This window comes from Lissotriton vulgaris, chromosome 1_1 (genome assembly GCF_964263255.1).
Source record: "Lissotriton vulgaris chromosome 1_1, aLisVul1.2, whole genome shotgun sequence".
NCBI lineage: Eukaryota > Metazoa > Chordata > Amphibia > Caudata > Salamandridae > Lissotriton > Lissotriton vulgaris.
The window spans coordinates 675,173,991-675,192,862 of NC_141685.1; the positions used below are offsets into that span (position 1 = coordinate 675,173,991).

General features: G+C 44.0%; 1 protein-coding gene across 1 annotated transcript in view; it reads right to left on the reverse strand.

The window, feature by feature from the left end:
* Positions 1–18,872, reverse strand: part of SLC35A3 (solute carrier family 35 member A3) — a 211,840-nt gene that overhangs the window by 25,350 nt on the left and 167,618 nt on the right. The window contains exon 6 of the mRNA XM_086954566.1: positions 6,154–6,272. Within this exon, the coding sequence (XP_086810692.1) occupies positions 6,154–6,272 (119 nt within the window). The remainder of the gene's footprint in view (positions 1–6,153; positions 6,273–18,872) is intronic.

Below are 18,872 nucleotides of genomic sequence, written 5' to 3' on the forward strand. Positions count from 1 at the left end.
GCTTCATTCCTTATACTTTTTGCCTTTACAGCTGAGAGACTTTGTTTTTGTATACGTACATATTGTGCATTGAAGGCCGTAGGGCCGCGCGCGTACTTCCTTCTGGACAGTAGGTCTTGACGCTAGGTTAAAGGCCGTCGGTTCCTAGGAACTCCTAGGGATTGACTATTGCTGCACAGAACGAAGTGCGTCAAGAAACGTTGCGGACGGTCGTAGGGAATGGCATTCTCGAAGCTGAATGATTTAGAGGGGGCTCAAGTCCACAGATTCAAGCTGCAGCAACTCAGTCGTACCAAATGTTTCATATTCCAACTGTTTGTATTGTTTTTGACTGCTTCTGCATTATTGGCGGGTGGGGTGTATTACACGATGTCTTACTTCTTACCTGCTACACCTACTCCTACTCCTTACCCTAATCTTACCTCTACTGCTTCTCCCCATTCCTTTCACATGTTACCGGAACACGAGCAGGCTAGACGTGTAGAATTCTGCAACAATTCCTTTATTCAGCTCCTCCATCAGCATCAGTTAGTGGTTAACACTACTAATTGTTGGGTGTGTGGGTTGATGCCACATACTACGGATAAGGGAATTCCATATCTGGTGTTACCGTATAGTTCCCAAGGGTCAGCTCGAGCATTTCAAACAATGTTTCGAAGCGCACTGGGTTTCCACCCCATTCGAGAACCACGTTCCCCCTACTCTGGTCCTACCTCGTATCAAAAACCTTTGTCGATAGCAATAGAGGATTTAGATAGTGAGATCTATGATCCTTCGCTTATTCCCGAAGAAGAGGTACAGGCCTATAGAGTCCTAAGCAGAGGTGAATATAGTGTGTTCACTAGCGAAAAGCAGCTTAAAAGCTCGCCTCCGATATGGGTCGTACCCCACACTGGTAATTTTTGTCTTATGGGTCGTGGCCGAAGATCACAAGCCCGACTTGGAGCAAGTGCTTGCACTGAAAATTACATTCTGCCGATGTCCTCGTCCCCTGTGTTTCTGGCTGCCAAGGGTACATACTTTATCTGTTATGATCGTGCATACACATGGTTGCCCGCTGACTTCATGGGCTCATGTTTTATTGCAAATCTGTTGCCTCCGACGTTCACTGTAGATGCCGATTATCATAAGACTAGAGTTGTGCGAGGCGTAATTAGTGAAGAGGATACTGCCGGTCAAGAGGCAGGAGACTTTTTCAAGGGTTTCCTCCCGTTTTGGGGACCTATGGTCAATAGTAGGAACCTGAGACAGTTGACTCGAGTGGTAGAATCGACAGCTAATATTACTGCCAGTGCCCTTGGTAATATCACCACCGAACTTCAGGCGGAGAGACTTATGACGTTACAAAACCGTATGGTTTTAGATGTCATCTTAGCAGATCGAGGTGGGGTATGTAAGGTGATCCATTCGAGCTGCTGCATTTTCATTCCAGATAATGCTCCTACTGTCTATCAAGCCATCTCGAGGTTGCATAAGATCTCCGAATCCATACACGTGGATGTAGGGGATTGGACGCTACTTGGATGGTTTTGGGGCCTGATGTCGACTTGGGGTTGGAAGATTCTGATGATCATCGGAGTCGTTGTAGTGTTCCTGTTCACGTGTTGCCTTTGTGTGCAGTGTGGTCCTGCCTTATGTGGCCTCTGTGCTACAATGTGTATGAGACAACCACCTGTTACCAAGGGGACTCGGTTGGACAGAGCTATGCTGCAGCAACATCTCGATGGTCTGATGAATATCGAATATGATTCCGACTAGTGCTTGCCTACATGAGGGCAAAAGGAGCGTCTGAGGTTCCGTGACGATTGTAAGTGGTGTTTTCGACTCGCACGAATATAGTCGAGTCTGGTATCTATGAACCGCAAATGACGAGTTTAGTAAGTGGGCGCAGTTTCGCTGTGCTAACTTAAACCGTTCGTTTGTTATGTGGGTTTTTCATCTGTACCCACGGGTTCCATCTTAGATACGGCATCCATTTTGTCTCTTGCCCTCAAGTAGCCAGCGAACGGACGATGTCCGCTTCGCGACCCTGGGACTCCCAAGATATTTGCGGAAGACACATGTTCTTTGTGGGTGTCTTTATGACGAGGGGGTTGCTACTGTAAGGCAGATGGCGCCGCTCGAGGCTCATCTTGCCGCACGGACTTATTGTCTCAGCCGTGCATCTCATTAGGCACGTCCCTTTGATGCCTGTATCTCGTGTTTCCCGATACCTCCCCTTTTACACCCTTTCCGATCTCCCCACTGTCTCCGTCTTCCTCTGCACCTGTCTTTGTTCCTATTTCGATCTGTTTTACTGCTGATTGGAATTTGCTAATGGTGGGAAGATGGTTTTTACAGTTGGGAACCGCCAAATGTTTCCGTACTTATGTTCCGGACCTCGTGTGTTTCAAAGTGACCAAAGCGACCCCTCTGGGGGATAATGGTGGGAACCGGGTTGTAAACTTTTGTGTTCAATGTAAGCCTATGGGTAAAAACTGTATAAAAGGAGCGATCCACAGAACCAATTTGAAGCAGTCTCCCCAAGTTGCACGCTGTGTACTTGCCGTGATCTCTGTGTTCCCTGCAGTAAATAAACCTTGAATCTTTGACGTCGAAGGAAGTGTCCCGTGTCTCTGTGATTCGTACGCCGGAGCAGGTTACCCACGAAGGTTTCAGGTGTTGTGCCCTGGCACCGCTGGGTCTTAAAGAACCCAGTCCTTCAATATATACTAAGCTACTACAAAAGTTAACTTAGTATTATAGGTGTACTACAGAGTGATCCTGTTTCAAACATATATTGTGTGTGGCTGTGTTACTGTATGGTTTCAGGTCTGAGTGGGTTGAGTGAGTGGCTGTGTGCATGGCTGTATGAGTGAGTGGCTGTGTGCATGGCTGTATTGGTGAGTGATTGGCTGTGTGCATGGCTGTATTGGTGAGTGAGTGGCTGTGTGCATGGCTGTATGAGTGAGTGGCTGTGTGCATGGCTGTATTGGTGAGTGATTGGCTGTGTGCATGGCTGTATTGGTGAGTGAGTGGCTGTATGGGTGAGTAAATGGCTATGGGTGTGGTTGTATGGGTGGGTGTGTAAGTGGCTGCATTGGTGAAAAAGCGCGTGTGTATGTGAGTAGCTGTATGGGCGAGTGTGTGGCTGTGTGAATGAGTGGGCGGGTATGTGAGGGTCTCTATGGATGAATGAGTGGTTGTGTGAGTACATGTATTGGTCTGTGAATGGGTATGTGAGTAGTTATGCAGGTGTCTGAAAGTTTATATGGGGTAAGTGGGTGCATGAGTGGTTCTGTTGCGGAGGGCATCAGTGATGCCATTTGAGATGTCATTAGTGATATCACTGACCATATCCTGAGTAATGTAATCTGTGAGGTTATAAGTAGTGCACTGAGGGGCATAAGTTATATTTAGCTCAGGTAACTATAACTGCTGAATTATGCCGGTTTTGTACAAGTGAAATCTGAGCTTAACTGTAAAGTCTCTGTAACCTTTCTAAGGTTTTTTTGATTGTATTTCCTAACTGTAACCTTTGAGAGGGTTTGGCTGACCGAGTGCAGAAGTGTGTCACTGGGTGTTTGAGTAGGTGCGTCAGTGTCTGAGTCGGTCTGTGTGTGAGAGTGTCTGAGTGGGTTTGCAAGTGCCTCCATGAGTGTGGGAGTCAGTCTGAGTGAGTGCATGAATCTCTAAGTGGGTCTATGAGTAGTTGTATGAGTGGGTGTGAGAGCAGGGACGGCTCCTCCACGGGAGGGGGCCTTATTGCCCTGCGGTCCCAGCTGGCTCCCCACCTCCTGCAGGAGCTGGTATTGCTCCTGCATGCAGGGAGCTGCTAAATATGCAGCGCCCTGCGTGCGCAAGCAATCTTGCAACTGTTTTCCTGCCCGCATGACAGCAGGCAGGAAAACGGAAGACAACTCCGGTCCCAGCAAGCGGGAGTACTTTGACAGCTCTCGCTTGCTGGGAGTGGAGTTAGTGTTTGCTCTTGCTTGGCAGGAGCCGTCACAGCCCCGCCAAGTGAAAGCAAACAGCTATCTCATGAGGGCAGTCCCCATGCCCATTAATGGATTCAGGAGGATTAGCCTGGGCCAGCCAACGGGTGGCAGTGGTCTCCATGGCCGTGTATGGCCTGGGAGGGAGGTTGTGCGGCTCCCCTGACAGTTTCAAATATGCGTGACCCCCCCTGGCATCATTGTGTATTTAGCCTTGGGGAGGTGGTGGTCACCGGGGCATATTAAAGTCTAGGGAGGGGGGTATGCACTGCCCCACTCCACTATTATTAAAAAGCTTTGGGTAGGTGGTGGTCGCTGGGGATCAATTAACCCAATGGAGGGAGGTCTGCACAGCCTGCTCCCATATTAAATAAAAGCCCAGTGAGGTGGTGGTACCAAGAACCCTTGGAGGGTGCCCCATGTGCCTTCCTTCTTTTAAAAAAAATATATAACACACCCTCATGCCCCCTGGACCTGTCCTACCCGGGGATACATTGAATTGAAGCACCCGAAGCTTGCAATTGTTTTTTATTATTTTTATTTTCAATATTTGCCACAAATTTTGCTAATCTGCTGTGATTTTACTGCAAAAATCTCAATAAAAATCATGCTTTTTGGCCCTGGAAGGGTCCCTTAGGGCTCCAGGCCTCGCGGGTCAGGGGATTCCTATCCTGCCACTTCTCTTTTTTTCAGATTTTTGTTTGGGATTCGAATGAGCCTGAGTCCCAAAATGGCAGCCAACACTTCCTGGTTTAAGTGTTGGCATCCTAACTATACCTACCTAGTGGCAGGCACCACAGGGTAGGTATAGTTAGGATCGTGTTTCCAAAAATAATCAATTTTTTAAATTGCACATAACTTTGGCGCTGTTTGACAAATCTCCATGAAACTTTCCAAAAAAGTGCTACTCTTTACTAGTTTGCGCATGGAAAGTTTAGGGGTCATGCATTAAGCGGGGGCGGAGAAAAAAAAAAAGGGAGTCCTAAACGTATTTTCCCCATTCATTTTTCCATAGAAACCTTAGACATAGCTAGAGCACAAACTGCTGAACGGATTTACACCAAATTTGGCAGAAAGCCAGATCTTGATGCAGTAACAATGCTTTTTATGATTTGGTGTAAATCCGATCAGTAGTTTTTGAGCAACTAATGATTATTCAGAGTATAAGAGATAATTGTGGGCTGGTATTGATTGGGAATGTATCGGACACTGAAGCCCATGGCCATACACTAAAATATAGAAGAGGTCAAGCACAGAAAGAAGGAAAAGTGGTATGGTGTCGGGATTTGTCGTTAGAAGTTTTTTTGTGTAGTGTACATTTCTAAGATTTATGCTGCTATAGCGACTGACATGAAGGAGGATGATAATTAATAATCAATCTTTGTGCCATTATTTCAGTATTCTTGTCATTATTTATTGAAATTTGCAACCCAAATGATGGAGAAAGTGTGCACTTGATTCACATCATCAGATACAGTTTAGGCATAGAATAATTGACTATTCAAAAAATGGATCATCCTTAATGTAGGAACCATGATGTAAATGTGATGATACCCAACAACCACTTAGGCATTATCTCATTGGAGTCTAAGACAAAGGCAATTTTAATACCTTACATATTACACACAAATGAGGAATTCATTCTGTAATAAACATACAGCAAAATGTGTATGTCAGAGTGTGAAATGCACAGCAGGGATCAAATTCGTTTTTCTCTTCAAGCACAGTCAGTCGAAATACTAGGATCTTCTTGGCTTGTTTTAATGTGCTCACGTCTCTACAATGACAGCTACAGTACCAAATGGCACAGAAGACTGACTGACCAGATGTCTTATCCCTTAATATCCTACTAAAAGTGCCTTCTAAACAGACAGACTTTCTATGCTTAAGTCACATGTGATGCAAATGAGATTTCAGATCCCGCACTGGCAGAAGGACAGCTGTAACAAGAAAAAGACATTTTACATTGTGGCACCAGAGGGGCTCTTGGCTCTGGCTTAGGTCAGGTCTTGATTCATCGTCCTGGCAGACTGCTCAAACCCCAACATTTCAGTCTTCTGATGGTATGCCATATGTTATATTTGTGCCCATGCAAATGTAATAACATAAAGCCTGTTTTAAACGTTCAACTAGTACTTAATCCAAAATGACTTCCACTGTAATTGTAAAAGAAAAGTACCTGCAATAATACAACTATCCACGTAAGTTTGTTATATCCTTGAAAAAATCCACTCTCCGAAATGCGTTCTCCATCATAAATATATACACCCATCAAGCCAAATATGCTTCCAAAACACCCTATAGGATTGAAAGGAAAAATGCTTAGCACACACTATTTAAGCGAAAAGAAACAATTTATAGTAAATAACAAAATCAACAATACTATCGGTATTTCGTTTCGTTTACAATCTTTATTTCGATCAATATAGATCATAAAAGATTACAACAATTGGATGATTAAAAATATATCAAATTCAAAAGAAGCTTGGAGAATAAGTTTAACTAAATACTTTTACTGAGTGGTGACAATATGTGAAACATAAGTGGTCCATTGATTTTTGATGGCGAACTTCATACCAAACAATACTCTTTACTAATAACCTCTGCTGGCGGTTTATGTTAAATCAAATTAAAACTACTACATTTCCCATGACCCCTTCACAGTCACTTGATCAACCATAGAGACTGGGCCCTATATAACCTTAGCAACACAGCTTCCTCTTTCTTTGTTGCTTCGCAGCCAGCTAATTCCTTGAATTTTGATATTTGATATGTTAATGGAAATTCTATATTGTGGGCTTATGTTGCATGCAGCATGCCTCTGCCATCAAGCGCCTTTGTTATCGATTGCTAGTTTAGAGCAATTAGCTTGCTCTCATTGTGACCACTATGCGCGTTGCAGTCCATGTGCTCTGGTGAGGGCCAAGGGAGTGCTTTTCCTCCCGCAAGGGTGGCGTTCCACCCTCACCATTCACTTGTGTGGAGAGGGAGAAGGGGAGTGAGGAGGCACAACTGATTGTCACGCTGTCCTCTTGCCATTGCAACGTTTGGGCAGCTTGCGCACAGGAGCACCAGACATTCTTTGCCTTTCCATGCGAACAGGCAAATATCGGACATAATGAGATTCATTTAAGTCTCTCTGCCTCTGCCCTGCGTTTTTCTGACTCCCCGTCTACGCCCTGGTGGCCAGGTGTATGCTACAGGGTTGGAACATTTTCATAGGCTCTGCCTAGAGTTATTGCAGGTCCTCCCTCAATATTCGAACTTTTCCTGGTAGCTTTGTTTGACCTGCACTTTGGGTTCGTTTTACTTACTAACCGCAGAGTTGCTCCCGATTGGAGGCATGGCCATATCCTCCTCCTGCCCTTTGGTGTTATTCCCCTCCCTGAGGCTCTTTTACTTTGCTGCACAGAATTTAAAAAATGTCTGCCTACTATGCGGATAGGTATTATTGTGATGAACCTGATGGGTCTTTGGAGCAAGACCTTGTCGACACGCTTGATTCTGTGGTGCAGCGTGCTGTGAACAAGGCCCTGGGGGGGGGGGTAGGGGGGCATCGAACCCCTAAAGCAACACCTTTGTGGGTACGCGGAGAAGCAAGGATGGCTGCCAACTCACGATTTGCACATTGGGGGTGGTCAGCGACTTCCCAAGCCAAAACTGGTGAGAGAACCCCTAAGGGCTCACATGCTGCAGTTTTAAAGAGGTTGGCCAGTTGTTTGGCGAAAGATAATGATTATAGCACTCCACCTGCCCCCCCAGTCACCGACATGAGGCAGGATGATTCCAGTTCTACTTCATGCCAGAGTTCAGACCACAATGACGTACCTGTCTTTAGTAAGTGCAAACACAAGTGTTGCCACGCTGAGTCACACCTCAGGCTAAGGTATTTACCTTTGAGCCTGCTGAGATTATCCACCGAAAGTCTACAATATGGCTCCCTCCACCCGAGGTGATGGATAATGTCCAAATGTATATTAGTCAGGGAAGTCAGGGTATGGCTACGATCTGAATGCCCAGACCAAAACTTCCAGGCAAAGTCACCGACAAACCCTGAGGTGGATCCCACCCTAGTTACCTACCTAAAAAAATAATCTACAAATCCGAAGAAAGGTAATGATAGAGATTGGTGCAGATGCCAAAATAAACTTCTGGACATGTCTGGGCCCCTAGCCAAAATTTTAGAGGTAGGTTATCATTCCAAAGAGTCCGCGACCCCCGTTTGATCTGGACTTCGTCGGTTGGGCCAAAAAGGCTATTTGCCAACCGGGAAACGCAAACTGTGCCAGATCAAGCGATTGGCACCAGTCCATCCTCCTTAAGCTCGACCCAAAGCTCACTGAGCTCGCATCGTCAGAGTCAGGACCTGTGGCTCAGGGTTTGCTGTGGGAAACCCCTTTCTGAAAGAACTATCGAAGTTTGTGGCGACTTTCAGTAACTTGGAAAAGGCTTAGAGATTACTCTATCAAGTCTTTTGCCCACTTTTTGGCCGAGCCCAGTTCATCCTAGGGCGAGCAGTCAGCTATGGTTTTTACCAAGACCCACAGCCAGGTTTCTATCAAACAAGTGGGGGTGGATACCAAGATTACTCCAACAGTTCTACCTTTGATTTCTCTCACCCACGAGCTACAAAATCCGTTTCTGTAAGGGACGATCTGGATGGGCGTAAGGCTCTTCCAAAGAGTCTGGTGCTACAGGTGAGACTAATTCTACTTTTAAAAGTGCTGCTGGGGGGCAGACCTAGGTTAATCCTACACAACTGGCAGAGTATTACACAAGACTTGTGTGTTCTAGAGACTGCACAGGGTTACAATCTGGAGTTTCAAAATTCCCCGAGGCAGGCCTCCCACCTCCCATAATGTATTTTACCCAACAAGAGCAAGACTGTATTTTCTTAGAGGTTCATGCTCCCCTGCGGAGAGAGGTGTCTTTTCCACACTCAGTTGCACCTTCTTGGTGGAGAAGGATGGAGGCGGGTCTCGCTTGGTGTTGAATCGGAAGGATTTCAATTGTTGGATTGTTTACCACCATTTCAAGATGGTCTAATCCATCTCTTAAGGGCTATTCTTCAAGAGAGGGATTAAATGGATCCGCTGGATTTAAAGCACGCCTATCTCAGCAGTCCCATTTTTCCGCCTCACAGGAGTTTTATCCAGATTCTCGAACAAGGTAGTTTTTACGAATACAAGGTCCCCCCCTTTGGTCCTCTCCTATGCCCAACATAATTATCATAGCCCAATGTCCTCAGTTGGCACTCACACACTTGGAAAGAATGATTCTCCTCCTCCACATCTCAGCTTCATCATAAACACTCAGAAGTCGGTCCCGACTCCCTCCGAATGATTAGAGTTGCTGGGTTTTCAGGTGGACTCTCTCCTCTCCCAACTAATTCTTCCTCCCCAGAAGGTCCGGGGTATCAAGTAAAAAATGAGGTTGACTGAGCAGGCAGACTTTATTCTGGAGGTCGATAGCTTGCATTGTAGGCCTGTTAGCCTCATCGATCCAGGCCATATTCCCTGGTCCCCTTCACTAGTGCGCCCTTCAGAAACTCAACATGCAGCTTCTCAGGAAGGGCCTCAATTACTCAGAGCAGGTTCTGCTTTCGGAAGAGGTGAGGTAGGAGATGTCGTGGTGGTTGGACCACATGGAAGCCTGGAATAGCAAGGTGCTTCTTGGCACGACTCTGGTGAAAATAATAGAGTCCAATGACAGCCAGTGGGGTTGTGGATGCTCTATGCAGTCCTGTTGCGACCATGGGTCGTTGGTCCAAAGCGGAGCTGGAGCTCCACATCAACTGCTTGGAATTCCTGGTGGGTTGGTTTGCAATTCGCAGTCTCTCCACTGAGAGGTCAGATTACTGCATACTTCTTGATATGGACAATATCTCGGCAGTCCATTACGTGAACAAGTTGGGCACGCCGAGATTCCGCCTTCTGGTGGAGAGTGCCAATTATATTTGGCAATTTTGTCTGCAACATCGGATATCAGTGTCTGCAACATTGGATATCGGTGGTGGCAGAGTATCTCCTGGGGCAGTACAATACCATTGCAGACTGGCAGTCCTGTCACCCTCAGAACTTCAGTGACTGGAGGATCCGTCCATGAGTATTCCATGTGCTTCACCACCTTTGAGGGTCCCTGTTTGATGGACCTTTTTGCATCTCGCCTCAACTGGCAACTCCTGAGGTTTTTCATCTGGCGTTTGGACCCGGAAGTCCAAGCCACAGATGCAATTCTCCAGGACTGGGCTCCTGGTGTGTGCTATGCCATTACCCCATTCATGATGATCCCCAGGGTTTTGAGTCAGTTGAGACACCAAAGAGCAGAGCCGATCTTGGTGACTCTGTTTTGGAGAGCACAAGCGTGGTTTCTGGTAATTGTAGAGATGGCCTGTGCCAGTCTGATTCGGATTCCTTTCCGTTGGAACCTCCTTCTGGATCCATGGAACCTTCTGCATCGGTTGATCCCATAACGCCTCTCTCTAGTGGCACAATGAGTTTCTGGGACAGATGAGTCTCCTAGGATTTTCGCAGGAGGCTAATGCTTTAATCAGTAAAGCTTGGTCCTTGAGCACTCACAAGCTGTATGCATCAGCTTGGAGACGCTGGTGCCATGAGCGGGGGTGCAGATCCTGTTGGAGTGGATTGTAGTTAGGTCATAAATTGTTTGTTCTCCTTTGTCCCTGCAGGCATGGCATATCGGTCTGTCAACAATTTTAGGTCTGCTATTTCGGCTGGTTAATTGCCTATTGATGCGAAACCGGTGGGCAAATACCCAATAGCGCGTAAATTGTAAGGGGTATCTGTATAGTAAAGACCGCTCTTCCTAAATATACTTGTTTTATGGGATGTTAGAATAGTCTTGAGATTTTTAGACTCTTGCCCAGACAATAAATATCGGTCACAGAAGCTATTGTCTGCCAAATTGACCATGCTCTTATCTTTAATTTCTTGTAAATGTGGGTTTGATGTGCGAACCCTTGATGTGGCAAGGAGAATTTTTTCTCCTGAGGGTGTTACCTTCTCAATTTCTTGTTGGGCCAAATGTAATTCCAGGATTGGTTTCTTAGCTTGCATTTCATGATAATTCTAAGCTTTACATGATGCATTGCCTGAAGGATTATGAGGTGAGTACTGCTGAGTTTAGTACGAATATGGGCGGGTGGGAATTTGTTAAATGCCTTGCAGACGCCTTTTCGCCCAGTGGCATCGGCCACTCTTGCCAGATGGATGCGATGGCTTATGGCTAAGACCAGTATTGATACCTCAGTTTTTGGCCCCCACTCAACTCGAGAGGAAATGGCTTCCAAATAATTTGCTTTGGGTTCTAGTTTAAAAGATATTCTAAAGGCGCCCGATTGGTTGACAGAATCTACATTGGTCTTTTTATTATAAACCTATTTTGCTTATGAGGTGGTGGCTCAACTTTAAACAAGCATAATCAGAGCCTTCGGGCCGGACATAGAATGAAAAATTTTCTAGCATTCTTAACAAGAATTTTCAATTCTATTAAGGACACAGTGCCAAGGATTGTCCCACCCATTTATATGTCTTTATCTGCATTAAGTTATTTGCAAGTTTATCATGTTTGATGGATTGTTGAATACAAGATGTTTTTCCCTACCTTATGACATTGTTCTAGCTATAATATGTCTTTGGTGAGGCCAGTGTTATGGCTCTGATGTTTTTACTTTCTTCCTAGGAACTGGAGAGAAGTGATTTATCGGTTCACAGCAATCTGAAATTGTGGAAGTTACCTGGATGTTCCAGAGTTCGTTTTCGAATGAGAGTTTCCGAAGTTTCAGACGAAGGTCATCAGGTCCCGTGAAGCTAGGATCTCCGTGTTGGGGCAGATGGTGATGTTTTTAGTTGGTTGAACATCCTGCTGTTATAGGATCTCCATCCGTCGGTGGATGCTCCTGTCATTACAGGGTCTCAGACTGCAGAATTGTTTTTTCCTCTAGTATTTTAAAAAATGTAATTTGATTGGATGCTGTTTTTTGAAGAGTAAAGAAAGAGGAGCATAATCTGCGCCTCTATGTGCTCAATAGAATTTACAATTCTTGTCAAGAATGCTAGAAATCTTTTTCTTTTTCCGCACTGATTTTGTTTACTGACGTGGCATATCTTGCGTCACATACTTGCCAGGTCCCCTTTGAGGGGGTTATATTTTAACGAGATGGTAGGAGCGTCGGCTCAACAGTTGCACACAGAAGGTGGGCCGCTAGTACGTCAACGGCAAGCCAGTCTGCGCCTTGCAACAGAACCCCCGACAGTTTGCCCATAGCGCCGACTTTACACATCACCTATATCCAAGCTCAGCTACCGAGCCTCCATGGAACTGGTGACATTCCGGGTTGCCCTCTGTTTGACTTGGTGTGTTCTCTTAAGGGTATGTGTTATAGATGTAAGTTTAGTCTCACAGCAGAGGCATCAGAGTGTGCGAGATCTGCTGCTGCTGGGTTTACCAGTTACGGTAACCTATAAATTCCCATTAGCTAATTAAAAACAGGAATACAACCTTGGATTTTATTCAAAAGGAAATTTAGATTGCGTGTTTATCATTGAAACTTGGGCGCATGAGCATTCGAGACCGGAACTCGTGGATGCAGTCTCACTAGGTTACTGTCACGCAGGATCATTCTAAAAGACCAGGTGAGGGCTTGAAAAACACCTGTCATTGTATATTTGAACTTATTGGTGTGCAGACCCTTTGTGAGGCTTAGCTGTTTGAAGTTGAAAAACCATGCTTCCTCCACTTATATAGAAGGACTTATCTATTGGCCGCCTACCTAAGGCCAACTTCATGGCAGGATGTGGCCATTTGCTTGAACCTTATATGCTCAAAACCAACTTTTTTTGTCCTCGGGGATTTCAATTTTCACTTATAAGATTTGTCCTACCAGGATACTTGAATACTAATCGACTCTATGGCGAGCTGGGGTTTCATCCAAATTGTTTAGTCCCCTACCCATGTAGCCGATCACACACTAAATGATATTTTTTCCAAACTCCTCAGGAATTTCTGCTTGGAATATCACCCAGTTTAGCTGATCTGATCACATCGCTGTTGGTTTCTGCATTAAGGTTAAACTACTCCTCTTTGAATGCCCCTATTCTGAGACAAGATTGGAGCTACTAAATGCAGATTTTATGATGGCTCTAGAAGCGGCTCCTTTTTCCTCTCACTCAGACTCCGACCTTGCTGCATCAGAGTACTGCAAGTGCCTCTTATCAACTTTGGATAGTGTTACCCTTTGAAAAATGTTAGGGTCCATAGAAATAAACCTACTGCTCCCTTGTGCTCTGAAAAACTCATGCTAATGCAAAAGTAGTGTCGATGATGGGAACACAATTGGCGCTTAAATCAAGATCCACAAGAGAAGAGTAAGCACAGATTAATAATGCAGGACTACAAATGTGCTATTCTCGAAGTGAAATCAGAATATTTCACTTCTAAGATGAAGTCCATGGACAATATTTCTAAGGTCCTTTAAACATTGCAACTATTTGTTGGGTCCACCGAATACGTTGCACGCAGATAATTCTCAATCTTTCTGCAATGAAATTGCATCCTTTTTTCGATCTAAGTAAGGTTCTCAATATTTATTCAGAATTCTCCACACCATCTGAGTGGGGGCATTCTATTTTAATGCCACTCTGTGCACTGGTCTCTCCATTTTCTCTTCCTTTCAATGCCACAAGTTGGAAAGCTTCTCTTTGGCATCAAATTGGAGCCCCCACTGGACCCCTGTCCTCCACAAATTTTACAGACTCCTGATGCAGTGGTGGAGTGACTTGCTTAGACGTGTAATGCAGGTATTGAGGAGGGGTGCATCCCCAGTGCCTGGAAAGAAGGTATGGGAATCCCTCTACTGCAGTACCATAATTCAACACGAAAAGGTCTCAAAACTATCAGCCCAGCTTTCGATTGCCTACTCTGGTGAAGATCTTCAAGAAAGATCTAAATCATCATTTTAAGGAGCTCACTGATAAAACAGGAGCTTCTGGACCCCCAGGAGGTAGGCTTTAGAAGCAAGCATTGTTTGGAATCTGCTTTGGAAGCTGCAGTGGATGACATTAGACCGGTGGAAGGCAGCGGCTCTGGTCATGCTCGACCTGTTTGCTGCTTTCGATACTGTCTCCCCAACTCTCCTGACATCTTGCCTCTTCAAACTAGGTGTCAAGGCTAAAGCCCTCAGTCTGCTGGAGTCCTTTCTGGTTGCCGATGTCAGACACCTGGGTGTGCACAGTTTATTGCAGAATCTTTTCATCTCCCCTTCAGGGTTTCTCACTAAGTCCCACCCTCTTTAAATCGGTATGCTTTGTCACTAGCCGAACAGATTCAATCCTTTTGTTTTCGGATGCAATTGTACGCGTAGGACATATTTTCAACATCATGAATGAGGTCTACTTAGTTGCAGCAGGTTCAGGACTTGCTTGCTAGAATTAAGCAGATGGATGAAGGATAATTGCCAAAATTTGAATGCTGAAAAAACTGAAGTACTGATCTTGGGCTCCCATCACTCAGTTTGGACTTCTACGTGGAAGAAGTAAGATTTCGGTAATCCTCCATCTCCAGTGAAATTGACCAGGAATCTTTGACTATTGGATAAACAAGTCACCCAGAACACCAGTTCTTGTTTTCACATTATTAAATCCTTAAAAAGGTGTTTCCTTATATTCCAGTTGAGCTGTGTAAAGAGGTTGTTCTTGCTCTGGTGTCCTACTTCTATTGAGTAAGACTTGATAAATGTTGAGCTGCAGCAAATTGATTACAGGTGACCCGAAATGCAGCGGTCCGATTGTTTCTGGATAGTCTCAAAGTCCAGTCTGCAGTTCAGGAGGTGAGGGGCACTTCACAATTTTGCCCCCCGTTTTCTGAGATCTAAATTCCAGTGGTACGTACCCAGTAAGGTGCGGTGATCTGTCAACAACATGTCTGTTGTTGTGCCTAAAATAGGGTGGCAGATCTTTCCCACATGCCACAGCTAGACTGTGGAATACAGTGCCCGTCACATTTGCAGGACTTGAGGACCATTATCTGTTTAGAAGGCATTGAAAGAAGTGGCTCTTTCCCTTTGGTTGCCTACAGGACTTTCTCTCCTGTTCACATTGCTTCCCTGGCTTCCATTCACTCTTCTATATATAGGTATTGCGCATTCTATAAAACTCAATTCACACTCCACACGGCCCGCCAGCCACCGGCTCAAGCAGACGTTGCCTGCTGCGGCCCGCCCAGACAGGCCTCTACCCCCTTTCTTCACAGCCAGCCTGACCCACAGCACTGTCCTCCCAGCTACCCAGTCCTGAAGATGATCCTGACTGATTAGGATTGAAACGTCATCGTCTCCTCAGCGCAACTAATGGTGTCAAACCCTCTTGTGGTTCAATCAAATTGCTCAGTTATTACATACCCAAATATTATAAATCATTCTTTTTGAACCACAAAGTCTTTACTGTACATATTTCACAAATTTTCACCTTGCGCCTCTTCGCTGATCTCACATTGTTACTCGCGTCGCCACCTAATTGTGTTACAATCACAATAGTGCAACAAGGCCACTTCGGGCTGCCTTTGCATTCTATGCCTACAGTGCTGCTATAACTGTATTTTCATTGATGAACTTCAAATATATGTTGCCATGAACACATTTATAAAACTTATTCGGAGTCTCCCGTCTTCTTTTCCTTGTATTTAAAAAAAATATATTTTTATTGAATGGTTTGTGATTTTATACAGGCAAGTAAAAGAAGGCAAATCAGTATATTATACATTATAACAAAGCAAAAGAAGTGAAATATTCACATAATATAAAATAATACAGCAAAATCCAATTCATGGCTCGATATATCCAGACGCAAAAGGCAGCCTCAAATTTTTCCCTTTACACCATTCCATCAAGGGTGCCCATATTTTCAACCCCATTCTCTTTTTCTTTCTCCCCTTGGTCTTTGTATATAGCCAGCTCTAGGTTATATTTTGCAAGTAACCCCGCCCGCAAAGTCTCGAAGGAGGGAGGGGCAGTACTAATCCATTCACGGGTAATACAAGAGCGTATAACCGCCATACAAATAAATAGGAATGGTTTCCTTTCTTCGGGTATTACATCGGATGTTACACCAATCTGTACCAATTTCCCGGTAATGGATACTGCCGTCTGCAGCACAACAGTCAAGAATTGTTCGATAGAAGAGAACAATTCCTTCAGTTGTGGACATTAGAAAAACATGTGTATCGCGTCTGCAGCGTATTCCCCACATCTACCACGGGTTGTGCCCACCGACGTCTCCCACTTCGAGATCTTGCCGGGAGTATAATAAAGATCAAATATTGCCATGTAGTGTTGTGATCTAGAACGACCTGTAATTAAAATTTCATTGGCTAATTTAATTGATTCTTCTAAATTAACTGAATCTGTATCCAATTTTGCTGCCACTTGCTTTGATATAGCTCCAAGTCATCAGGACATGATACCAACAAAAGTTTATAATACAGACCAGTTGGGGTTTTCTTAAATAGGCAGTTAATGATAGGGATTCTCTCTAGATGTGACCGTAATTTATTAATATGGCTATGGATTTGCAGATACTTAAACTAATCAGAGCCAGATAGATTGAATTTTTCCTGGAGGGCCGGAAAGGAAAGCAGAGATTATATCTCCTAACCAAAGAATACCCTTCAAGCGCCATCTATACATCACATTATCTCGCCATATTGATGGTAAAATGGGTGAAGCATTAAAAGGTGTATATAGTGTTACTTTTGGAATTCCTATTTGGCGTTTAATTAGTCTCCATACCATACATGCTGATTTTAAAATTTTTAATCTCGTTTTTTTAAAGTAACTATCCTCGATTATTTTTGTTAGACAAGCCCTGCAATCCTCTTCCATAGCAAATTCATAGATTGAAGGGGAATGACTCAGACATAATCTTGCCTTATCACCAATCACTAATGGACCTATATACTGTAAAACAGAGGCTATATATTAATACAAAAAATAAGGAATATCCCACCCTCCTCTTTCTTTAGGCAATATCATTTTTTTATACGCTCGTCTATGTCGCTTATAATAGCTCCATAAAAACCTTGCAGACATTCTCTCTAACTCTTTAAAACAAATAGGAGGAAATTCTAGAGGTATAGCACGAAACATATATAAAAATTTAGGAAGAATCACCAATTTTAAAATATTGGCTCGACCAGTTAAATGAAAAATGAAGATGATCTAATCTTTCCAACATTGAGTTAGTCTTTTTTAGGACTAAATTAAAGTTTATACCCGGAATATTAGCCAATGGAGTGCCGATTTTGATGCCTAGATATGTAGCCTCTGTCACAGTTTTAATATGTGGAGGAGGAAGTGGATCTTCTGCTAGGTATAGTGTTTGAGTTTTAGAGATGTTCAATTTATAACCAGCAAAGGAACCAAATTTAGTTGTTTTATGAATATTTGTTGCGACTATTACAATATCATATGCATATACCAATGCTCTATAATTCATCTGTGAGATTTTAACTGGTTCTATGTCTTCAGCACTATTCAGTTTGTTTAAAAATACATCAATATACAGGGCAAATAAGAGCGGGGAGCATGGGCACCCTTGTTGGGTTCCCCGAAATATCGAAAAAGGAGCGGACTCATGCCCTGCTATTTTAATAGATGCTGTTGGCGAAATCTATAAAGCTTTCAAAGCGAGCAACATCTTCGGGCCAAAACCCTTCTGACTCGCCACATCCCATAGGTACGGCCATGTTACCCTGTCGAATGCCTTTTCGGCATCCAACAGGGTAATTCCCATAGGCGTCCTCGTCGCCTGAGCCCAATCCATAAGAGCAATGAGCCGTCGGATATGATCTGTGGTATCCCTATTAGGTATAAAACCGTGTTGGAAATTTGATACAATGGATGATATTATACCAGATATTCTAGAGGCTAGAATCTTCGAATAGATCTTGCATTAATTAAAGAGATTGGTCTGTAAGAGGCCGGTGAAGTAGGTGGTTTATCTTTCTTCAGAAAGGCCATAATATTTGAATGTCTCAAAGATTCTGGTGGTCTACCTTTCTGTGCTTCTGTAAATGTCAAAATTAATGTCTTGTTTTAATATATGTCGGAACATCCTATAGAATTCCAATGGAATGCCATCGGGTCCTGTAGCCTTGCCCGAAGCTAAGGAAAGAATTGCTGCTTCCGTTTCCTCCCAAGTTATGTCTCTCTCAAAGATTGAGGTCTGTTCTATTGTTAATTTGGTCAGAGGTCCACTATTGTTATAATTCAAGAAGCTTTCTGATGTGTACTTAGTTTCTTTTCCTTGTAATGTACATACTTGCCTAACTGACTCCCTTATCATGGATCCTAGACATCCATCTGGTTTTAGACCTACCTCCCAGTTTCCAATAGAAGATAAAGCTGCTGGGACATGGTCACAATATGGCAGAGGATATATTTTCAATAAACTGCTTTCCTCAATTTGAAGTAAGCTAGGTTCAAACTCCATAGAGTAGCAGAGCAAATGCTGTTGGCCATCCTATAGAACATTTGATTCATCACAGATGAACGCAGATTCATGGCCTTCATCCTTGTGGATCCACCTTCTCTATGCGACATAAATGAACATTATTCCATCAACTACTTAACTTGGGACAGCTTTAATTAGATTGTGTGCCATTCTGAAAGGTTGGTACGAGACTTTATCTCACACATTGTGCCCTTGACCAAGCAGTGGCACTACCCAATATGGAGTTTACAGATTAAGGACACACAGCTGTTTAACCACTCAGTCATATGAAGGAGATGGAGAAACTGAAGATACATAACAGAATGATTTTAAACATTTCTGGGCAACAGAGGTCATTTCCTCCCTCTCATTCTTTTCCCAGAAACGAAGACTT